Here is a 23,245-nt window from a genome sequence, read left to right on the forward strand (position 1 = left end):
TGTTTTAGTAAGGTTTGTATCACAACTAAAGTGGCCATATAACTAAGCACATTTCAAATGAAGCACATTAATCCGTTTAACAAGGGGTGTAGAGCTTAACTGGCATACATAAAGCAGTGTATGAGTTTCAAGTTTGGGGAAGAACGTTTTCACCATAAAAATGCACCTTTTTTTTTATAATATAAGCATTACATGCATAATCGCCTTTGTGGTCAGTTTTGATAATGGTGTTTTCCCTAATGGAACATTTGCACTTATAGCCTATTGCAGTGTGCACATTGTTGCGCTTATAATGTGAAGAAATAGTCTAATAGTTTATAAAAATGTTAAGTTAAAAGTTTTTTTGATGCTAGTGGTTGTATTAATTTGGGATCTATCGCATCCCACAACTGTCCCAGACTGTTTGGAATGTTTATTTCTCTCACAGAATATAATAGGTCAACTTGTATGCTATGGGGGATAGTAGATTGACATAGGCTAATGATTTTGCTGTTCGTTAAGCCTAATCATCTTGTTGGCTGACAAAAAGTAAATGCGGACAGTACTTCCAATATCTTCCATATGCACCTCAGAATTGGATAAGGATGGGTGCAGCTGCATCCCCGATGTGTCTGTCTCCACTTGTAGCCTGTGAGAAAGACCAGATCCGGTGATGACAAGCCGTGTGAGTGAGTAGTGCTTCGGAGCAGACAGCACTCAGAGAGAAGGGCTGCAAAGGGCATGGATTTCTTTTACGATGCATTATGGCCACACAAAGGGGATGCCACCGGGAAAGTCCAGGCATTGTCAAGGGCTTGTCAAATTGTGAATGAGAGACTGACGAAGTGTGTACACCCTGGACAAATAACAAAGCAGAGCTCATGCCTTTTTCAAGCAGCTTTTTTCAAATCATCGTTAGTCGCATCTTGCTGCCTTACAATGTATTAAATCCAAAACATGTAGCCCAGAGTTTGAAGAACAACTAAAGTTGCATGAATAACTCAATAAGCATTTGGAATACCTATTTCTTTGTTAACCAATCAACACAGAATAGCCACATGTGGGCTCTCCCTCATCGTTTGGAGATTTGTTCAATATATTCTTCATACTATAAAATAATACCACGGAATTCGAAGCAAATCTTGTCTGCTAAGTGAACTAGTGTAGCCCACTGCCAAATGGCATAACCAGATCAGGACCTAACATAAGGACATCTGAGTGTGATTCTGTTCTTCTGAAATAGACTACATTTTCTTCATATCATGTTTCTTTAGATCTGTCTAAAGATTTATTGTGAAAATGTAGATGTTCCAAAGGTCTGCATCAGTGGCTTGTAGGCTATATGTGGAAGCCACGAGATGCTAAATGTGTTTGTTAATTACCAGTCAATTACTGTGAGACTGACCGTTATTTGCTTGACAATCACCGGCTGACGATTTCGTGACCACCACAGCCCTAGTCATGAGCAGCTACCGTTTTGAGTAGGCTTTTCTTCTATCCCAACACTAACCGGTGTCTGTTTTCCCTATAAAGCTCTGCAGTGAGGAAGAACCTGATCCCAGAGGCCAACAGCCCCAGGATAGACGGAGGAATCAGGCATGCATCAGGGTTTCCACGCCCAGCAGGGTAAGACGTAGCACTGCACATTGTTAGTAGGCCCTGATCAAAGACTATGCTGTGTACACACGATGGAATCCTCTTGTAGTTGAAAATGTACTTTCAAATGATTAGGTGGTTGATGATCTTTTCTCTGACCTCCCAGTGTGAAACACAAGCCTGATCTCCACGTGTCCCTGGCTCCCGCGGTGATGTCATCATCCATGGAGGCTCTGCCCAGCCATCAGACCAATGAACACCAGCAGCATCCCGGAGCCCCGCCCCACCAGCAACCCTCTCAGCCAATCCAGACGCTCCTCTCAGTGTCAGCACCCCCACACTCACAGCCTGGCCCCGCCCTGTCCGCCATCACTCCACCAATCTTGTCTATGGCCAACGTGGTTGTTCCGCCTACCCAGTCAGCGGCCAGTAGCACGGCGGCATGTGGAATAAGCTCCACCCTCCCTGAGATCAAGATAAAGCAGGAGGTGGAGGTCATGGATACCTCCAAACCAGGTACATTTGAATTGAAAAAATGTATTTGCCACCACCAAAACCAATAATGTTGTAAACTTTTTATTTTATTGGTGTCCTATTGCAGCTGATCTATGATCAGTTTTCCTTTTAAATCAAGATAGAGGGAGTGGGGGCTGATCAGCATTCCTACTCTGACACACTTCGTGAATACGGGCCCTGGGCTATTGATCTCCTAGTTCTTCCTCTCTCTCCTCGCCCTCCAGGTCCCCCCATGCCCCATTGTGGTACCCCCTTGTTGTCCATGATGCCCAGTGGGGATGTGACCCCCGGGGCCTCACCCAGGAAGAAGCCCCGGAAGCAGCAGCATGTCATCTCCACGGAAGAGAGCGAGATGATGGAGACCAACAGCACGGACGAGGAGAAGGTCCTAGCCAGACCCCTCAGCATGAGGGCCGAGAAACGCAAGTCGCCCCTCAAGGAGTACATAGGTAGGAGAAAGTAGATACTCAACCTCTTTATTCATGATTCACTTGTCCAGGTTAAGGGTAAGTTTGCTGCAGTTACGGTAGGCTAATTTCCCTATATTTGACCTTGTATAAGTGACCACTGTACGTTTCTCTTCCCTGCAGATGAGGAAGGGGTGCGTTATGTCCCCACCCGTGCTCGCCCCCCGGTCACACTCCTCCGCCACTACAGGAACCCCTGGAAGGCTGCCTATCACCACTTCCAGAGATACAGTGACATCCGGGTCAAAGGTCAGACCAATGTCTTTATTATTGATAGCATTCAATCATACAGTGCCTTGCGAAAGTATTCGGCCCCCTTGAACTTTGCGACCTTTTGCCACATTTCAGGCTTCAAACATAAATATATAAAACTGTATTTTTTTGTGAAGAATCAACAACAAGTGGGACACAATCATGAAGTGGAACGACATTTATTGGATATTTCAAACTTTTTTAACAAATCAAAAACTGAAAAATTGGGCGTGCAAAATTATTCAGCCCCTTTACTTTCAGTGCAGCAAACTCTCTCCAGAAGTTCAGTAAGGATCTCTGAATGATCCAATGTTGACCTAAATGACTAATGATGATAAATACAATCCACCTGTGTGTAATCAAGTCTCCGTATAAATGCACCTGCACTGTGATAGTCTCAGAGGTCCGTTAAAAGCGCAGAGAGCATCATGAAGAACAAGTAACACACCAGGCAGGTCCGAGAAACTGTTGTGAAGAAGTTTAAAGCCGGATTTGGATACAAAAAGATTTCCCAAGCTTTAAACATCCCAAGGAGCACTGTGCAAGCGATAATATTGAAATGGAAGGAGTATCAGACCACTGCAAATCTACCAAGACCTGGCCGTCCCTCTAAACTTTCAGCTCATACAAGGAGAAGACTGATCAGAGATGCAGCCAAGAGGCCCATGATCACTCTGGATGAACTGCAGAGATCTACAGCTGAGGTGGGAGACTCTGTCCATAGGACAACAATCAGTCGTATATTGCACAAATCTGGCCTTTATGGAAGAGTGGCAAGAAGAAAGCCATTTCTTAAAGATATCCATAAAAAGTGTTGTTTAAAGTTTGCCACAAGCCACCTGGGAGACACACCAAACATGTGGAAGAAGGTGCTCTGGTCAGATGAAACCAAAATTGAACTTTTTGGCAACAATGCAAAACGTTATGTTTGGCGTAAAAGCAACACAGCTCATCACACTGAACACACCATCCCCACTGTCAAACATGGTGGTGGCAGCATCATGTTTTGGGCCTGCTTTTCTTCAGCAGGGACAGGGAAGATGGTTAAAATTGATGGGAAGATGGATGGAGCCAAATACAAGACCATTCTGGGAGAAAACCTGATGGAGTCTGCAAGAGACCTGAGACTGGGACGGAGATTTGTCTTCCAACAAGACAATGATCCAAAACATAAAGCAAAATCTACAATGGAATGGTTCAAAAATAAACATATCCAGGTGTTAGAATGGCCAAGTCAAAGTCCAGACCTGAATCCAATCGAGAATCTGTGGAAAGAACTGAAAACTGCTGTTCACAAATGCTCTCCATCCAACCTCACTGAGCTCGAGCTGTTTTGCAAGGAGGAATGGGAAAAAATGTCAGTCTCTCGATGTGCAAAACTGATAGACATACCCCAAGCGACTTACAGCTGTAATCGCAGCAAAATGTGGCGCTACAAAGTATTAACTTAAGGGGGCTGAATAATTTTGCACGCCCAATTTTTCAGTTTTTGATTTGTTAAAAAAGTTTGAAATATCCAATAAATGTCGTTCCACTTCATGATTGTGTCCCACTTGTTGTTGATTCTTCACAAAAAAATACAGTTTTATATCTTTATGTTTGAAGCCTGAAATGTGGCAAAAGGTCGCAAAGTTCAAGGGGGCTGAATACTTGAGGCTATTTTGCTGCGCTCCCAGTACTTGTCAACAACTCCATTCATATTAAACAAACAACATTCATATTAAACAACTCCCTACCTGTTGATGATGAATTGTCATGGAAACCACAAGTAGCCTAGTGGTTAGAGCATTGGGCCAGTAACCTAAAGGTTGCTGGATCGAATCCCCGAGGTTGACAATGTAAAAATCTGTCGTTCTGCCCCTGAACAAGGCAGTTTACCACTGTTCACCAGTAGGCCGTCATTGTAAATAAGAATTTGTTCTTAACCGACTTGCCTAGTTAAATTAAAGGATCAATTTAAATAAAATATAAATCACACACAAAGGCAATAACCTCCTAAGATCAGAAAAAATACGAGGATACTTGGCAAAATGCGATATGTCATAAACCGAAGCACTGCTCTGTCTACACAATGATCTTCCCATTCAGCAGTGACTGTAACATTACATGGACCAGCACACACCATACCAAACTACTATCAATCTATCGCCTGCGGAAACGCTGGTTATAAATCATATCTGCTGGTTTTCGAGACCTTTCATCACCACTTTTCAAACTACGAGGACAGAATGTTTATGGAAGGAATTCTCTTCAAGTTGCTCAATTTGTTTATGGCTCTTTTTTAAATCACTTATTATCCGCTTTCTTCAAAAACGATTTCACTGCCACGTTAATTCCATAACTACTAACAAGAAACAGACAACCGCTACGTCACCCACATTCACAAACAACAAATTCTGAATGACCTACAGAGGCCCTATGATCTGGAACTCACTCCCGCCTGAATATGCCAAGCGATGCCTGTCATTGTACTGAAAACATGTTTTGAGGCACTTACTGTCCATCACAGCTCTACACCCTAGTAGTTGGACTTTCTGCTTAGATTTTATTTTATTTGACCTCTTTTGCGTTTCTTTAGTTTGTCTACACTGCTTAGTCTTTGTGATTTATGACCACTGGGGGGCCGGGGGCCCCTCGACAAACCCTTTTGGGCTTTTTTTCCCCCTCCTGCACATAGTTTTTACACAGTAAAAAAATACTCTTTCTAGTTTGCAAATAAATGAACTAAAAAGTACATTTATATTATAACATGGGATTTTCGAGAGACTGAAATTCACTTATTGAGGACTGAAATGGCAGTGATGCTCTGGAGGCTTTTGAGGTCAACTTGTTTATTCATTGTTTTGTTTGGACAACTAAATTACACAACAATTATTACAACAACATCACACAAGGTTATTATTCTCACCAGATGTTAAGATGCATACATAGGAAAACATTTAGAAATCACACACACACACACACACACACACACACACATCAAGAGGACAACTTTTTCTTGTGCTATGTGCACTGTGAAGCCTATCTGGAAGGTGTAGTATGCTATGAAAGCGAGTGCCATTTGTTGGCTTTACGTTTTTGGAGACGTCACAAAATGCTAATCAGGGAAATGCTATTTACTTTGCCTGCAAATGACCAGTCACTTTCATAGCACACATATTACATGACTAGGGCCTAGAGTTTATCCCTGTAATCCATGTAATTTGACCAGGAAAAACTCCCGACCCTAGTTATAGTTAAATAGCTTAATGGTGTGTGTTGTTGAAGGTATTACTGTATTATAATATGGCTTTAATGGTGCATTGTCATGGTTTCAGAGGAGAAGAAGGGCACCCTGCAGGACGTAGCCAATCAGAAAGGGGTGGTGTGCAGAGCGCAGGGCTGGAAGATGCACCTGTGTGCTGCACAGCTCATGCAGCTGGTGAGAGAAACACTACTTCCCTTTTACAATGATCTTTGTATAGAGAGTACAGTTACTCAGTGCGGTCAACTTTTTAAGCACTATGGAAAGACAACTTAAGAGTTATGAAGTTGGAGGTGGAGCGAAAAGAGATGACACTTAAATTGTACCCAAGTGAATCTCATTGTCTCGCGTCAGAGAGCGCGACGACCGTCTGCACTGATAGTGCTTCATGGTAACGCATCACGTTATGACGTAGCTGTCGGAAGACAATGAAGTGGGTCTAAAACTAGATCTTCTTTGAACAAGATACTTGTCCTCCTGAATAAGTCTGTTGTAGTGTTGGTCTTTATACGTCTCTCCTCTCTGTATCACTAGACTAATCTGGAGCATGACGTGTACAGCCGCCTCACGACCCTCCAAGAGGGTCTGATCCCAAAGAAGAAGGCCGGGTCGGATGATGACCTGCACCGTATCAATGAGCTCATACAGGTTAGAGGTCAAACACGCAACAACACGGCTTTTTCCACAAAAAATCCATGTTGCTGCTCATGGGTAGGAACAGAGTTTTCTCAGACCACGTGACCTAACCAGGAAAGACTCTAGGCCCTAGTTATAGCCTACAAACCCCATATGTTTTCTCATCACTATCTGACTGTTTACAATATCGAAGAACTCTATTCCCATAAACACTACTACTACTACACGCTATTATAACCAGGAAAGCCGCCATGTATCAGTATTTGGTCTGGTTTTGATCAATTCCACAGGCAGCTTTATACCATTTCTGAGGACTCAAGGGAAATTCTACCTGGGCCTAGTCTTTGTTATGAATGTCAGTCAGCCATTTTGAATTGTCTCTCCCTCCCCTTTCCCCAGGGTAACATGCAGCGCTGTAAGCTGGTGATGGACCAGATCACTGAGGCTAGAGACACCATGATGAAGGTGCTGGACCACAAGGAGAAAGTCATGAAGCTAATCAACAAGAACGGTGGAGCCAAGAAAGTCAACAAGCTGAAGCGCAAGGACAAAGCCTAGAACAGAGGTGGGAAAACCAAGCCTAGGCTGACCCCTGTACCCTTCTCTTTTTGAAGGCCGCACTAGTCTACACCCCTCACTGATCTGACCATGGTTTGACCATGGACAACTGGCAGATTGTGGCAGTATGGTGTCTGGGGTAACTTGTTAGCTGTGCGTGACCGTCCAACCACTCTTGACCTAGAACTGTGACCTAGAACTGAGACACAAGTGGTCGGCAGAAGGAACAGATACAGTTCCACTATGTCCCAAGTGGGGAGCTTGTCAACGGACCGGAATGTACAAGTATTAAGACTGCTTCAGGAAGCTGGTATGTCCTCAGTTGTTGATTGGATGGCGGGTAGAATTATTATGATTTGATTGGTTGAATGATGGTCTAGAGGGGATGCATTATGTTGAACATTGTGTGGTGTAAAGCATTGATATGGGTTGTTGAACTATCATCAAGTACTTATTACGTAATAAATGTGTAAATCTGTACAATGTATTTATCCTTACTTCACTCTGGTAATGGGATCAAATCAGAAGTGTGCTACCAAGTGCAGTCATTGGAAATGTCACTCTACGGTCCAAATGAAGAGTTTTGTATATCACAGTATTCCACAAATATATATATGTCAAATACTTTGTCATGTGCTTGTTTTAGCTTTGAGTTAGCTGTCTGGCAAACTGAATCAAGTACAGCTTACGTATTTGACCCCAGGTTCAACGTAGTAATCTCTAAGTAAAGATTGTAAAAGAAAGTGCAACTGTCATCTCTTCTATACCTTTCACTGAGTACGTGTTACTCTATTTGGGACAAAATATTTAAGGGATGCCTTTTCTACTGCTATCAGTAGCTGAGTGTACAATGTCTGTACAAATATAGGGACAATGTACTTTAGGGGGCTTCAGTTTGGAATGTTGTACAAGTATTCTTCTTGGTTTGTGGGCAAAGGGAAAGACACTAAAACTGCAACAGTGTTATTCATGTCAGTCTGACATTTCAAATGAAGACATGACTACCTTTTTGATGCATCCCCTAATCAATCATACAGGATCAGACCGGAAGAGACGAAGCGAGAGGTTTTACTCCGCCCAATAACTTTCCATGAAAATAAGCCCACAAAGTGAGGAATTTTTGTATGGAGGTCAATGAGTGTCGAATTTGATCAACAAAAAATGTAACTAATTAGCTACGTGAGGCTTATTTGATTGAATATAAGTTTTGCAATGATAAGGTTCTTACGAATGCACTGACGTAAGTGGATTCTCGTGACATTACGGCAACTTCGGAAAATATAAATAAATAGCTTATATCAGAGTTGTGCCTGCTGTTATAGAGAGAGATGTAGTACTTATCATGGGTATCACCCGTTTTAGCATGGACATTGCAATTGAGGGCTTCCACCATTTTAAAGTAGTCAACTGGGTGGGGATTTCTGAGTTGGGAGCAATCAACTAATGAAGAAAATGTACTACTTTAAAATGGAGATGTAACCCTGATGCTATAATGGCACAGATACAAAGATGAGTCCTCCATCTCTATGGCCTGCTGTTCAAATCCGCATCTGCCCTCATTGGCTAGAATGGTCCCACCTGATCGCGCCTCGTTCTGCCTGCCTTCCATCTTTTGAGAACATGTATTTCCATGAGAGTGGTTACTCCATGAGTCTACAGTACCTAAAAGTTGAATAAGGATAGATCTGTTGTCCTCAGTCGCTACATGTCTATTGTCTATTAATGTTCTAATTCTAAGTAAGCATGCAAAATATTGCTAGACAGTCAATGAGGAGTGTCTCGTTATAGAGTTATTTGCTGTTCTTTTAAATGTAAATGGACATGGTTTTTTTTTTTTTTAACCAATATGAACTGTGAATATACAAGTATACCCACTCATCAAAAGTGACGCTAATATTTGACGCCTTTTGGTGTATGGTAGTTGATTACATCAATACAAGGTCATCTGTAGCTTCTGAACAACCTTCAGTGGCAGGAAGGTTATTTTGTGCTTTTTTTTGTATGCCATATCTTGTTGATTCTGTATAGTATCAACTATGTTTTGATAAAATATGGAGTAAGAACTGTATGAAACCAGGTGAAATTGTGCGTCCATAGGCTTATATTGTGCATATGCACACAATGTACAGTATCTATACATTCTTTAATGTTGTATGTGTAAAAAATAAGTAGATTTTGTTGATTTATATGGACTTTTTTTTGTTGTTTTGTTTTTTTGACCAAGCAGGTTTGCTAGTGTATTTTTCATTTATTTTACTATGCGTTGTAGCTTATGGTGAATGTGTATTACATGCAGTTGGGTCTAGATTATTACATTCTGTCTGTTGGTTTTGCCATTCCCCATCACTGCAATAAAGACACTTTGTACTAAGCATTTGGCGTGTTATATTGGCAGTACCAGCACGCAAAAATGGGAGTTAATTTTGTACCGCTATGGATATTTGCACACTGGATGAACGGTTCATTTACAGTAGTATGTGTGAAAGATTAGCCACTCACTCACTTTGTAATCCCCTAAATTGATCTATGTATTACTGGCCCAGGTGGGTCTGAGAAAGTACATACCGATGTATATACGTGTAGTTGTTCAACGTTTGGCTCGCGCCATGTCACATTGGTAGTTAAAATATTATATAGTCAACCAGGAGTGGGCAAATCCGGTTGTGGAAGGTCCAAGGGGTGTTAAACTGTTATGTAACAATTTGTATTGGCCACAGTTGGCTTTTCTTATTATCAGTTGACTAATCAAATGTAACACAAAACTGCTCAGACCCTGCATTCTACCAACCTGGTTTTCTCACCTCCCTCAAAAGTAATCTGTTGTATTTGCAGACGGCTCAACTCCAAACTATTCACTCCATCCGTTTCCCTATCCCTTGGCACCTCATATACTGTATATCGGATAAAGGATGGAGGGTTGAAGAGTTTCAAGATAAACAAGGATAATAAATCCTTTGGTTTTCATGCAATTCAAACTCAAGGTCTTAGGGAGGTGGAATTGTGTGTTCTCACCTCCGAGAACCTACTGCATCTGGACCCAGATTCAATACTGTATTGCAACTTTAAAAGGGTGTAGAACAAACCAAGGCCGTATAACTGCAAAGCAACCATCGGCAATTAATAACTCAAATTAGATTCATCAAATTATGATTTTCAATTAACATATCAATCACATTCAAATCAATGCAATGTTGCAACCCTTGACTAGGGGTCAAGGTGAATCATGCCAGCTTGGAGAAAAGAGACTCATTCCCGCCTTTGCTTCATATCCTTCCATCTACTTCCCCATTGTTGTACTGTACTGCAGAGTCATGGCCACACTGGTGTCTTCTTTCCAGGGAATGGTTCATTTGTCCAGGCTGTGTGTGCTGTGTTTGACTGGGCCAAAGGACAAGGATTCCCTGGAGTTGGTCTGCGAGGCAAGAATACAAATGATAGTTAAAGTTACTGTCACTGGATCGTAAACAGTAAAATATTCACACATGCACACACTAACACACACACACACATCCATGCTTGCCCACAAACCCACAGCTACACACGCTCTTTTACAGTACACCACATACACAACTATACATTAAACACACACACACACATCCAGAACACACGTGCCCACAGAGTGTCAAACAGAAGAGCCACTGACCTTAACAGTCGTCCAGTCAGAAACGGTGTCTACAGACTCGGAGTGGGCGGTGTCTCTCACTCTGAATTCTAAGTTGTCTGGACCAGCAGGGTTTCCCTGTCTAGGCTCACAGTGGTAGAGGTCAGTGGCGACTTCAGGGTTATCACTATAACTACTTCTTCCAAACACAAGGTCCAGGTCCAGTAGATTGCTTCCTGCTGCCATAGTTTGTACTGTTCCTAATGGGTCAGACGCTGTAGGATTGTTACAGTCTGACTCAGCAACACTGTTGGCTCTGCTGAGATCCAGACCAAGGAGATCCATTGTTGCAGTATTACTGGGTTCTGAACTATAGGGGTCCATTGAAGCTGTGTTACTGAAATCGAAGCTAAAGGAGTCCCTTTTGTTTGTGTTATTGTTGTCTTCAAGGTTCGTATCATCGCCGCTGTGTAAGTCGACGATAGCTTGGTTGTCAGTCTCAAAACTTAAGAGTTTGAAACCATAGGGGTCAAATGTGTCTCGGTCAGTGGCATGAGATGTATGTCCAAACCCGTAAGGGTCGAACACGTCTTGGTTCTCAGATTGAGCAATAGGCTCAAATTCGTAAGGATCAAATGAGGCTTGGTTGTCAGCTTCTTCATCGCTGAGTTCAGCGGCAAAAGGATCTAAGATCTCTTCGCTGTGGTGTTCGGGGCTGAGTTTAAATCCATAGTTGTACGAAGTTTGACTACTGGGCTCATAGTTGGGCTCGTAGTTCAGCTCAAAACTGTTGTTGCCGAAGCTGAATTTACTGTTGTGTTCAGCTGAGCTGGTAAGAGGGTCCATCCCGATAGCACTGTCCAACTCTGAATCAGCAGAGCGGTTGGAAGAACCTGGATCACAGCCTTCAGCTTTGGGAGTGTCTGGCTCTTCCACAAGGTCCGCTGACGCTCCCCCTTTGAGGCGTCTAGGTGGACGGACCGGGCGGGTGGGTACAGGAGGGCTGGGTTCAGGAAGGTCGCATCCACCTGTTCCGGCAGGTTCTGAGTCACAAGCCTGAATCCCAACAGGGTAGCTGGGTTCCACGGAGTCATACCCAGGTGGCACCAGGTCAAAGTCAACTGGAATAGATCCAAGAGTGATGTCAATCTCTTCTATGTCGGAAGGAGGGGATACTGCGTTGATGTCAAACTCGTATCCATTGGGGTCGGATTCGGTGGAGAAGTTGGGTCCAGCAGCCCAGGTGTTGGCCCTGGATGCTTGACTGAAGGGTTCGCGCCCAGAAGCTACGCCGGGTTCTTCTGCGTCATCTAATTCAGTTTCCAAGGAACAAGTTTGAGCTGCGTAGATGGGCTTGAAACCTAAGCGTTCGGTCATGATCAAGGTTTGGGGCTCAACGAAGGAGAGTTCAACAGCGTCCGTGTGAACAGTGTCCAGATCCTCCCTGCTGTAACTGATTTCTATGTCGCTGGATTCGTCCTCGTCGGGGAACTCGGACTCGAAGCACTGGGTGCCGGTGGAGGCTTTGTTCTCAGCGCAGGAGAGGCTGTTGTCTGTCTCGTCGTTAGATCCAAGTTCCAGGCGGGTATCCGGATCAGTGGTGGGATAGGGATCCTCTGTCCCCTCTGGAAAGAGGATGTCTGCAGCGAAGGGGTCTGTGCCTTTGAACGGGTCATCATCTACGATAAAGGATCAGTCGAAAACAGAATTAGAGCCCTGGATAATGCTATAGCGTATAATTATAATCAATCAGATTGTCAAAGTTTTAGATATGAACTTCACTCACCAGATTGATCCGTTTTGGCAAAGAGGTCGTCATCTTTGAAAAGGTAATCTGCAAAAAGAAAATAATCATCATCATCACCACCATTATCATCATAATCATCATCATCAAATCATATGGAACAGATAGATACTCACCTTCAGATTCACAGTGAATGAAGGGGTCGGGGTGGTAGAAGTCGAGCTCTTCGACTGCTATGCTACTGGTGGATCGTGTTTGGGAAATCTTTTCTTCGTCCTCCACTTTCTCTTCCTTTTCTCCCTTATCCATCTGCTAGAGAGGTATAGGTTAAACATTTCTCACAGTTTAAGGGAGTTTTCCTCATACATCCAGTCTCTTCAAATTATTTTTGGGTTACAGTACATTACACTGAGGTAATACGGTAGCCATACCTTTGGTGTGCTTGGTGTAGTTGTCTCCTCCTCCTCTTCTTGTGTATCAGCCAATCCGTTTTTAGCGCGAGCCGCACACCCAAGGTTTGCCTGTGAAAAGAGAGAATAGGCAACTCATTTCAAAGCACGTAGGACCCATAATTCAAGCTATCCCAAGTTTTATGGGTTTGATGGACATCATGTAAGATTTAAACACTTTTGTATGAAACATACCAGGATTTCAGCATAGACAGGTAGTGATTGGCTCCTGCCCCATGACCTGGCTGGTACAGCGGGGACGTCAAGATTTCCGTCCTCTGTCCTGAGGCTGATGGGGGATGTGTCGATTGGCTCCACCTGCTGGTGGTCTGGCAGTGTTGCGTCTCCCGTCCGCTCCCCACGAAGTATACTGAGCGTCTGCTCCTCCTAGTCCACAGCAGTCATCAACAAAAGCAATTATTTGTCATATATATAGATTACCAGTCAAAAGTTTGGACACACCTATTCATTCAAGGGTTTTTCTTTATTTTTACTATGTCCTACATTGTAGAATAATAGTGAAGACATCAAAACTATGAAATAATACATATGGAATCATGTAGTAAACAAAAGAGTATATTAGAGATTCTTCAAAGTAGCCACCCTTTTCCTTGATGACAGCTTTGCACACTCTTGGCATTCTCTCAACCAGCTTCGTGAGGTAGTCACCTGGAATGCATTTCAATGCCTTGTTAAAAGTTCATTTGTGGAATTTATTTCCTTCTTAATGCATTTGAGCCAATCAGTTGTGTTGTGACAAGGTAGGGGGGGGGGGGGGTAATACAAAAGATAGCCCTATTAGGTAAAAGACCAAGTCCATATTATGACAAGAACAGCTCAAATAAGCAAAGGGAAACAACAGTCCATCATTACTTTAAGACATGAAAGTCAGTCTATTTGGAAAATGTCAAGAACTTTAATCGTTTCTTCAAGTGCAGTCGCAAAAACGGTCAAGCGCTATGATGAAACTGGCTTTCATGAGCACCGCCATAGGAAAGGAAGACCCAGAGTTACCTCTAACTCGAAGAGGAGCCCAAATAAATGCTTCACAGAGTTCAAGTAACATCAATATAAAGTGTTCAGAAGAGACTGCGTGAATCAGGCCTTCATGGTCAAATTATTGCAAAGAAACCACTACTAAAGGACACCAATAAGAAGACTTGCTTGGGCCAAGAAACATGAGCAATGGATTAGACTGGTGGAAATCTGTACTTTGGTTCGAACCACCGTGTCTTTGTGAGACGCAGAGTAGGTTGAAGGATGATCTCCGCATGTGTGGTTCCCACCGTGAAGCATGTAGGAGGTGGTGTGATGGTGCTTCACTGGTGACACTGTCAGTGATTTATTTAGAATTCAAGGCATACTTAACCAGCATGGCTACCACAGCATTCTGCAGCGATACGCCATCCCATCTGGTTTGCGCTTCGTGGGACTATAATTTGTTTTTCAACAGGACAATTACCCAACACACCTCCAGACTGTGTAAGGGCTATTTGACCAAGAAGGAGAGTGATGGAGTGCTGCATCAGATGACCTGGCCTCCACAATCACCCAAGCTCAACCCAATTAAGATGGTTTAGGATGACCGCAGATTGAAGGAAATGCAGCCAGCATATGTGGGAACTCCTTCAAGACTGTTGGAAAAGCATTCCAGGTGAAGCTGGTTGAGAGAATGCCAAGCGTGTGCAAATCTGTCATCAAGGCAAAGTGTGGCTCCTTTGAAGAATCACAAATATAAAATATATTTTATTTGTTTAACACTTTTTTGGTTTCTACATGATTCCACATGTGTTATTGCATAGTTTTGATGTCTTCACTATTATTATACAATGTAGAAAATACTAAAAATAAAGAAAAACCCTTGAATGAGTAGGTGTGTCCAAACTTTGACTGGTATTGTACATCTTAGAGAAGTCTATGTGTCACGTCCTGACCTTAGTTACTTTTTTATGTCTCTATTTTAGTTTGGTCAGGGTGTGAGTTGGGGTGGGCATTCTATGTTTGTTCTGTGTGTTATAGTTCTATGTGTTTGGCCTGGTATGGTTCCCAATCAGAGGCAGCTGTCAATCGTTGTCTCTGATTGAGAACCACACGTAGGTGTTTGTGGGCAGTTGTTTTCTGTGTCTGTGTTTTCACCATACAGAACTGTTTAGATTTTCATTTCTTTCCCTCACTTTGTTATTTTGTATTTTTCGTTTTCTGATATAATAAATTATCATGGACACTTACAACGCTGCATTTTGGTCCGATCCTTCCTACTCCTCATCAGACGAAGAAGAAGTTTGTTACACTATGCATGTGTTAGCTTTGCCCAGAACAGTAAGAGATGGGGTTCAGGCCTTATGCTCCACTTGGCACGGTAAAGACCAAGTAAGTAAGTGGTTTGGCTTGAGTGCTAGGCACATGGCTATTCAAAGACCTTGTGCTTGTCTTTATCCAATAAAATAGACCTTTTGAACTCTCCCTGAATCAATGACTGTTATCTACTTAAAGATTATGTCTGGTACATCATCAGCAAACAAAAGAAACCCAGCTGATATTAAATATCGGTCTACTACAGCTTGAAGGCTTTTTCTCATGAGACAGAATGATTAAAAGGAACAAAAATCAACATGGAGGATCAATAACACGCACAACGGATCGATGCGACCAGCCTGTTCACTCTCCAGTCCTGTGACAACACAGATCAATACACTGGGGGGCATGATGAAGGCTACATACACATTAATCACCTGTCAGCAGGGTACTGAAATAACAATGAATCCCCACCCCCTGCCGGTCTGACTGAACTGCTTTATATTAGTATTCTCATGTAACAGAGGTGGTTTGGAGTACCTTCGCCTGAGACCTGAAGCTTTAGCTCAGCGGGCTAACACAGAGGAGACTTGGGTTTCAACCTCAGTCGGTCACACCCACATGTACTGTAGCCTGATACCATATTCTTATATTCGCTCTGCATCCTGGCATTCTAGGAAACCCTAGAGGCTATTTTACTTCAAGGGTTCCAGTTGCCACATGAGGAGAATAGCAGGAGACACAGTGGCAGGAAAAATCAGAGGCCATGGTCCAATTCTCTTAATGGGCTTTACAAGCTCGACTACTCTCCCTTGTGACCAAAGCCCAGGGCTTGTTCTCTGTCTTTTGTGACCACTGACCCTTTTGATGACTGCAGGACTGGATCAATGAACTCATGAAAGACTACCCTATTGTAATGCTGTCATCAATCCAATCCTTCCATAGCAGGTATTTTTGGAAGGACAATGAGTTCATAACCAGAGTGGGATATATTTGGAAGGGATGGGTCTTCAACTAAAGACACATCCACCTGTAAAATCTCCTCATATGATTGGCTGATGGACTCCTCCAGAGGGATGGTGCGTTCGCCCGCCTCCTCTACCTTCCCCTGGGCCCGTCTGACCTCCATTTTCAGCTGTTTGAGTTTCCTCCTTGCCCGGGCTAGCTCCCGCTCATACTCCTCCACCTTCGTTTCCCTGGCCACCTCCTCCGCCTGCAGGGAAAGAATCTGTAAGGAGGGAAGATGTGGGACAGAGGAGGAGAGGAGGAGACAGCAGAGTCAGAGGGAGATGACGTGGGAGCCGCGAAAGGGTAGCAATAATAACATGGATGAATATCATCTTTATTCATTTGAAGATTGGAGAATAGGTTTGAACTGACCACAAACCAACTAAGGACTGGATTCAATCTGTAGTGCTGAAGACAAGCTTTGTGATGTGATTGTAATTTAAAGGCAATGTTTACGCCTTTACCGAGATTACATTCACTAACAATTGAAACCTTCCATTTCAACTGCCCTACAAAGCTAATCTTCGGCATCTTCGGCTCCAAATCTATGGTTGGTAGAGGTCTTTGTTTTTCAGTGTCCTTGCCAATAGAGCACAGATGAATATATGGAATAAACTTTCACTGATACAAATTACCATTCACTCATAAAAACAGTGCTTGTTATGTTTTATTCAGTAAGAGGCTGATTCAGACAGTTGTGGCTCCCTTGCACGCACTGAATTTTTAAAAATGTAACCACTGAAAACCCGCCCACTTGTTGGCCAACGGATTTTCTCGTTGAGTTTCATTCAATAGGGTTTTCAGTAAATTAATCTTAAACCATCCCTTTAAATGCTGTGTTCCTTTAATAGGAATTTTCGACAGCCTCACTAGAATCGAGTGAACGAGTTCAGAATATTAGGGATCAATGAAAGAAAGCCATCTAAATATATGCATATTCATCTCCTTTTCAGCACCAATTGGTAGATTGAAAAATACTCTGATCTTCTAGATTATTCAGGTTAGGAAAGTCTTTATGAATCATGCAAAAACCGGGATGGAGAGCCTTTACACAAAAAATACACTACATGACTTGTCGAACATCTTATTCCAAAATCATGGGCATTAATATGGAGTTGGTCCCCAATTTGCTGCTACAACAGCCTCCACTCTTCTGGGAAGCCTTTTCACTTGATGTTGGAACATTGCTGAGAGGACTTTCTTTCATTCAGCCACAAGAGCATTAGTGAGGTCGGGCTCGCGGTCTACGTTTCAATTAATCTCAAAGGTGTTCGATGGGGTCGAGGTCAGGGCTCTGTGCAGACCAGTCAAGTTCTTCCACACCGATCTCAACAAACCATTTCTGTATGGACCTGCTTTCCCCAACCTTTTGCCACAAAGTTGTAAGCACAGAATTGTCTAGAATGTCATTGTATGCGTTAATATTTCCCTGCACTGCAACTAAGGGGCCTAGCCCAAACCATGAAAAACAGCCCCAGACCATTATTCGTCCTCCACCAAACTTTACACTTGGGGAAGGTAGAGTTCTCCCGACATCTGTCAAACCCAGATTCGTCAGTCAGACTGCCAGATGGTGAAGCATGATTCATCACTCCAGAGATGCTGTGCAGATGCTCAGCCATGGAAACCCATTTAATGAAGCTCCTGACGAACAGTTCTTGTGCTGACATTGCTTTCAGAGGCAGTTTTGAATTCTGTAGTGAGTGTTGCAACCGAAGACAGGCGATTTTTACATGCTACACACTTCAGCACTCAGAAGTCCCGTTCTATGAGCTTGCTCTTAGACGTTTCTACTTCACAACAACAGTGCTTACAGTTGACCAGGGCAGCTCTAGCAGAGCAGACATTTGGCAATACTCAGTTTTTCAATCCATGAAAAATTGGAAGGTGAGAAAAGGGTACAATATGGGTTGAACATATATAAATCTATACCTATCTACAAATCTACCTTCGCTCATCATGGAACTGTGATGATAACAGTCCAGTCGTCGTGAACCGTGCAAACTGCTACATATGGTCTGCGTTCCATAAGGATACAAATAGGCTACATGTCCCAAATTATTGCACAACTTAGAACGTTCGCGTCATATGATCCACTATTGCTAGCGACCCTCGGGAACAACCACACAGACGTGACAGATGAAAGAAAGGTAAACTAATGATGTAATGGGATGATGTAAAATGTAGGCTACAAATTGAAGGCAACTAACACTAACTCGGTGGCATGTTTAAGTTCAAGGTCAGAATACGTGTAGAGAGAAAAGTGCATGAAAAGGGAATTAAATTCAATTTACATGTGTGCAACTTAAGTCTGAATTCCCCCCTAACAGCAGCCATAGCAGCTGTTATCTCTGTGTGTGTCTCACCTGCTGGCTCTCTTGGACGCACTCCAGCCTGGTCAGTTTGAGCTGGTCCTCCAGCTCCATCCTGTGCTGCTCCAGCTTCTCCAGGGTCTCCTCCAGCTCCTGGCGGTCTCCCCGCTGCTCCTCCAGCTCAATGCCCTCCTGCTGCACGGCATCTTGCAGGTCCTGGTGGGTTGGAACACAGGCAGGTGGAGGGAGGGATGGATGGAGGAGTGGAGAGATGAAGAGAGGGAAAGATGGAGGGACAGCAGGGGCGGATGGAGCAGAGCGAGAATGGAGGGGTGGAAAGAATGGAAGGACACGTGAACAGATTCAAAGAAAGCAGGACCAGATAGAGAAGGAATGGGGAGAGAGAGTGTGAGAGAGAGAAAGAAACAAGGGGCAGATGGAGAGGGGTGGGAAAGATGGAGTGACAGTAGGAGCAGATGGAGTAGAGGCAGCAGTGACAGAGAGAGCAGGGAAGGGAGAGAGAGAGAGATCAGTGGTTACTGAAAATCGGAGGAGATAGAGGCTAGAGACAGACAGCTACTCAAAGTCCCTTTCACTGCAGAAATAAGGCTTTACGTGGAGTGATGCTTTTCCATGAATTTTACACAGCAGTATCCAACCTGATCTCCATTCTAAAAAGAGGAATGATTAGAAATCTAACTGACTGTAGGGAAAACTGCCAAGAAAGAGGGGGATGGGCAGAAATAGAAAGGGAAGTAGAGGAGAAGAGAGAGAGAGAGAGAGAGAGAGAGAGAGAGAGAGAGGGAGAAACAGAGAGAGAGATGGAGAAACAGAGAGAGGAGAAGAGAGAGAGAGAGAGAGAGAGAGAGGGAGAAAGAGAGAGAGAGATGGAGAGAGAGAGGTACACTAGTGCGAGAGGTGTTATGAATGACAGACAATGTGCTGTACTAACGCAGATAAATGGCACTTTCAACCCTTTCAACTGCTGGATTCTGTTTTTAGCTGGAAAGTCTAAAGAGCATTATAGTGAGCGAAGTAAAGCAAAGTAAAGAGAGAAATAAAATCTTGCTGTAGTGACTCAGACCTGCATAAACCATGAGAGAGCTGTTTCACTCAAGCTCAATATGCACAGCTCATCCTGACAGTTGGCTATTGTCTGGAAAGGATTCCAGCCTTTCTGCTCAAGGTCCTAAAAGATGTCACTAGGGGATCAAGTTGTGATATTTTGGGGAATCATCGCAGATAGCAAGCTGACACGGACAATTTTAGGCCAACTTGCAATCTTGCTAAACAAATCGGACGTTTTCCCAACGTCAAGTTGCTACCTTGGATGGAGGGGCACTTAATAATTCACTTAACCTTCATAACGCTACAATGCATCTATCATGCATCTACTACCATTTATGCACAAAGTAGTTCATTCTGCACTGTGACATTGTAGCTATTTGACAGCATGAAAACACAGCGGATCAGGGCCTGTATTCCCAGAGACCTGATCCTAGATCAGCACTCCCTTTAGAATACAAGCCCAGTAGCATAGACATTTGCAACAATAATCTTTTAATAATACCACTAGCTGAGAGACAAGAAATCAGTTTTGGGTGAGATCATGTCGAGGCCACCTCTCGGTAGTCAAAGAGATGCTGTTGCCGGGGGATACAGAACTCCATCCCAGGTTGTTGCCGGGTTACAAAAATAGAATCTCACAGTGACATCTCGACAGGTAACGGTGCACGGGAAATGTTCACAGTGTACTGTAGTTGAAATAATGACAGTATTTCCTATGATGCTGGGATGGGCATTCCTATGACGCTGAAGGACACCAGTAGACACGATCTGTGTTCTCATGACCAGATGGTCCTCTGTAAAATGCAGAGCTCGCCTGCTCTAAAAGAAAGGCGCGATAGAGAAAAGCATTTGTAGATATGTCAAAGGGAATCTGGTTATTTAAGCCTAGCGATTCCCTAAAGGATTACTAATACCTGTACTTTAATCTGTGCACGCCTTCCTAAATCTTCACACACAGAACAACATGACAACACAGAATCCTGTCAGCCAAGAGACCTGCTCCATACAGTACTGCATACTCATGTAAGGTGCCATTAGAAACCCTGCACATTCTGATCAGGCTCGCACATAACACATGCACCTTACTGTAGGCAGTGAAACATGAGAACGCACACAGATGCGCACACAGATGTGCACACTCAGACGCGCGCTCACACACACGCACGCGCGCACACTGTAGGAATGTAATAGGAAACGTGTGGCCTTACTCTGATTTCTCCAGTCTTCCGAGCAACACACTCGTCCTGTTCCACAAAGTCCTTGTCCCTGGGGGACCAGCAGAGAAGACAGGAATGTTTAAGGAGGGATGAAACTGATGCTGCACCTAACCATCCCCCCTTACCTTCATCTCCACCTCCTCCTCCCCCTTCTCCCTTCCCTTCTTCCCCAGCCTCCATCCCCACTCCATCCATTCTCATTAGTCTGTCAATCAAACAGACGGTGCATATGGAAACTGAGGCAGGCTGTTTGTGGGTTGTGTATATGTATGGGCACCAGGCAATAAAAGAGGGAGGGGAGAAGGGGAGACAGGGAGTGAGAATGTACCAACTAAGCTTGTGCAGAGGGGTTGCATGTAGATGGAGAATGAGTCAGAGATGGAGGGGGGGTGAGAGAAGAGGGAGAGGACAGGAAAAGAGATGGGCAGTCATATTTCCAGGGTAGCCCATAAAAAGGTTATCCATCCATGACAGGGGAATTAACTACATCCCCCTCCGGCTATCTTCCTCCTCTCATACTATCATTCTCCTCCCCCTATCGTCCCCCTCTCATACTATGATTCTCCTCCCTTCACATCCCCTCTCAAAACACTACCATTATCCCCCCATACCTGATTCAGCACCGTGAAGGGTTAACAAAAGTGCCATTCCTCAAGAACATGCTGTCAAACCACAGTATGAGAGGCATTACTTGTTCATTAACCATTTCCATGATTCCGAATGTATCTAACAAAGCTAAGTTAATATCACAGTACTGTGTTACATTGTATTGTCCCTGTTGTCTCTCTATGCAAATTACTGTTTGCTCCAACCTGCAGAGGAATGGGCTAAACCCAGAGAAAATCTCAGGGCTCAGAGGGCCCTAAATTAAAACAGCCTCGTTTGAGAATGACTGTAATATCAATATGACTGCAGTTTCAATGCAACACTATATGTCAAGGGAGGCCTCATCTGAAGACTCTTACCTACCTACTTTTGTAGAATACAGTACTTTAATAAACATTTGCACCAGTAAATGTTGTACTGCACCGTTTGTTCTTCAATAAATACCATATAGTATACAAATGATCATTTTAAATAGCAATGGAAAATGAATGAGTGTACAGGTGAATGTAAAAGGCTATTTTTTATACTGAATAGGAAATAGCCCAATCTGCTATATAGGCAGATTTGTGAAATTATTTCCTTAAATATTTTTGGGGAGATGATCAAGAATTCCATTTTAGAATTGTATTAATTACAATCAGTTGAAAATGAACCACTTAACCAATTGCTGTCTGTCTGTCTAAAATAGGCTGTATTTTATTGTTGGTGCATGTCCAAGAATATAATGTATTGCATTCATGGACCAGCTGTTACTACGATCAATGAGAAGATATTAAACATTCCCCGCTTCAGTGCCTCATACTGGTCATTCATTAAAAAAATCTCTTCAAAACAGGATTGTTGAAATTGCATAGGGTAAACCGTTAACCTTAAACATGACCTCGCTCTATTGTGGATGATAGGTCAATGTAGAAAAGGAGATTATTATCAACTAAGCATTTCCTTATCCATTATCGTTATCCCAGTACCAACCTCTCACTGCACGGTGCCCGTTGCCTTGGCGTCCGCAAGCAATCCAGTAGAAAACGCATCATCTCTGCGGTACTCGCTCTCCCATCGCATCGCCAGGTACCCGACTAGAGCTTGGCTGCGGTCCCGTGCACAGCGTGGGATCCCAAAGCGATTATCCGAGAAGGTTTTGATATTTCGGTTATTTACCTAGAAATAACCATGCTCCACTCTGTTTGGAGTTAACTGGGGCTTCTGGTCAATTTTACAATTTCTCATGGCTTCTTCCGACTCCATTCTTGAGCCTTTCATCACGTGGGAGGTTCGACCCTTGATACCAACCGAGTTCAGAGGCGTCCAAACATCATTAGCGTTGTTTACATTGTCATTGTGCTACGTTACATAAGTTATAAAGCCCTTATCTATTTGTAACATGCTATTCTGCTGACGCAAATGTGCAGGACGGCAGATAAGGCTCCAAAAAGCTACATTGAACCTAGAGACAGAGGATGCTGACTGCTGGTGATAAAAAAATATTCACTTTGGAGAGACCGTAGCTGCAATAGGAAATTAAACTGCGTACTTGTCACTTTCTACTCTAAATAGCAAGACAATAACTAGAACTATTTTCTAGAGATGTTATGAAAGACTGTCAGTGTTTGTGATTAATTCTGCTCTGTAGAAAAATGCCTAGTAGCATCCATATGGTTCTATTTAATTTGTTTGACTTCTAATTGCCACGTAAATAT

General features: G+C 43.3%; 2 protein-coding genes across 7 annotated transcripts in view; one reads left to right on the top strand and one right to left on the bottom strand.

Moving 5' to 3' along the window:
• LOC110530188 (histone deacetylase complex subunit SAP130) overlaps window positions 1–9,620 on the top strand; it is a 19,833-nt gene extending 10,213 nt beyond the window's left edge. Inside the window, exons 13-19 of the mRNA XM_021613056.3 lie at window positions 1,513–1,605; window positions 1,742–2,091; window positions 2,316–2,540; window positions 2,682–2,807; window positions 6,128–6,231; window positions 6,589–6,702; window positions 7,090–9,620. Coding sequence (XP_021468731.3) covers window positions 1,513–1,605; window positions 1,742–2,091; window positions 2,316–2,540; window positions 2,682–2,807; window positions 6,128–6,231; window positions 6,589–6,702; window positions 7,090–7,248 — 1,171 coding nt within the window. The 3' untranslated portion in view covers window positions 7,249–9,620. The remainder of the gene's footprint in view (window positions 1–1,512; window positions 1,606–1,741; window positions 2,092–2,315; window positions 2,541–2,681; window positions 2,808–6,127; window positions 6,232–6,588; window positions 6,703–7,089) is intronic.
• On the bottom strand, window positions 5,625–23,191 carry LOC110530189 (uncharacterized). Of its 6 annotated transcripts, none has more exons than XM_090182072.1 (10): window positions 22,521–23,174; window positions 20,934–20,991; window positions 18,712–18,873; window positions 16,368–16,565; window positions 13,238–13,429; window positions 13,025–13,114; window positions 12,770–12,902; window positions 12,636–12,683; window positions 10,892–12,528; window positions 5,625–10,660 (listed from the first exon to the last, which is right to left on the bottom strand). In XM_090182072.1, the coding sequence occupies exons 1-10, from the start codon at window positions 22,580–22,582 to the stop codon at window positions 10,595–10,597; spliced, it is 2,646 nt and encodes an 881-aa protein (XP_090038198.1). In that variant the 5' UTR covers window positions 22,583–23,174; the 3' UTR covers window positions 5,625–10,594. The 6 variants fall into 6 exon arrangements, with proteins under 6 accessions (XP_090038198.1, XP_021468734.3, XP_090038199.1 ...); XM_021613059.3 differs by having other exon boundaries at window positions 12,770–12,905; window positions 22,521–23,040; XM_090182073.1 differs by lacking the exon at window positions 20,934–20,991 and having other exon boundaries at window positions 22,521–23,191.
• Window positions 23,192–23,245: the final 54 nt, after the last annotated feature.

Source organism: Oncorhynchus mykiss, chromosome 8, assembly GCF_057628025.1.
Source record: "Oncorhynchus mykiss isolate SJ-2025 chromosome 8, ASM5762802v1, whole genome shotgun sequence".
Taxonomy (NCBI): Eukaryota; Metazoa; Chordata; class Actinopteri; order Salmoniformes; family Salmonidae; genus Oncorhynchus; species Oncorhynchus mykiss.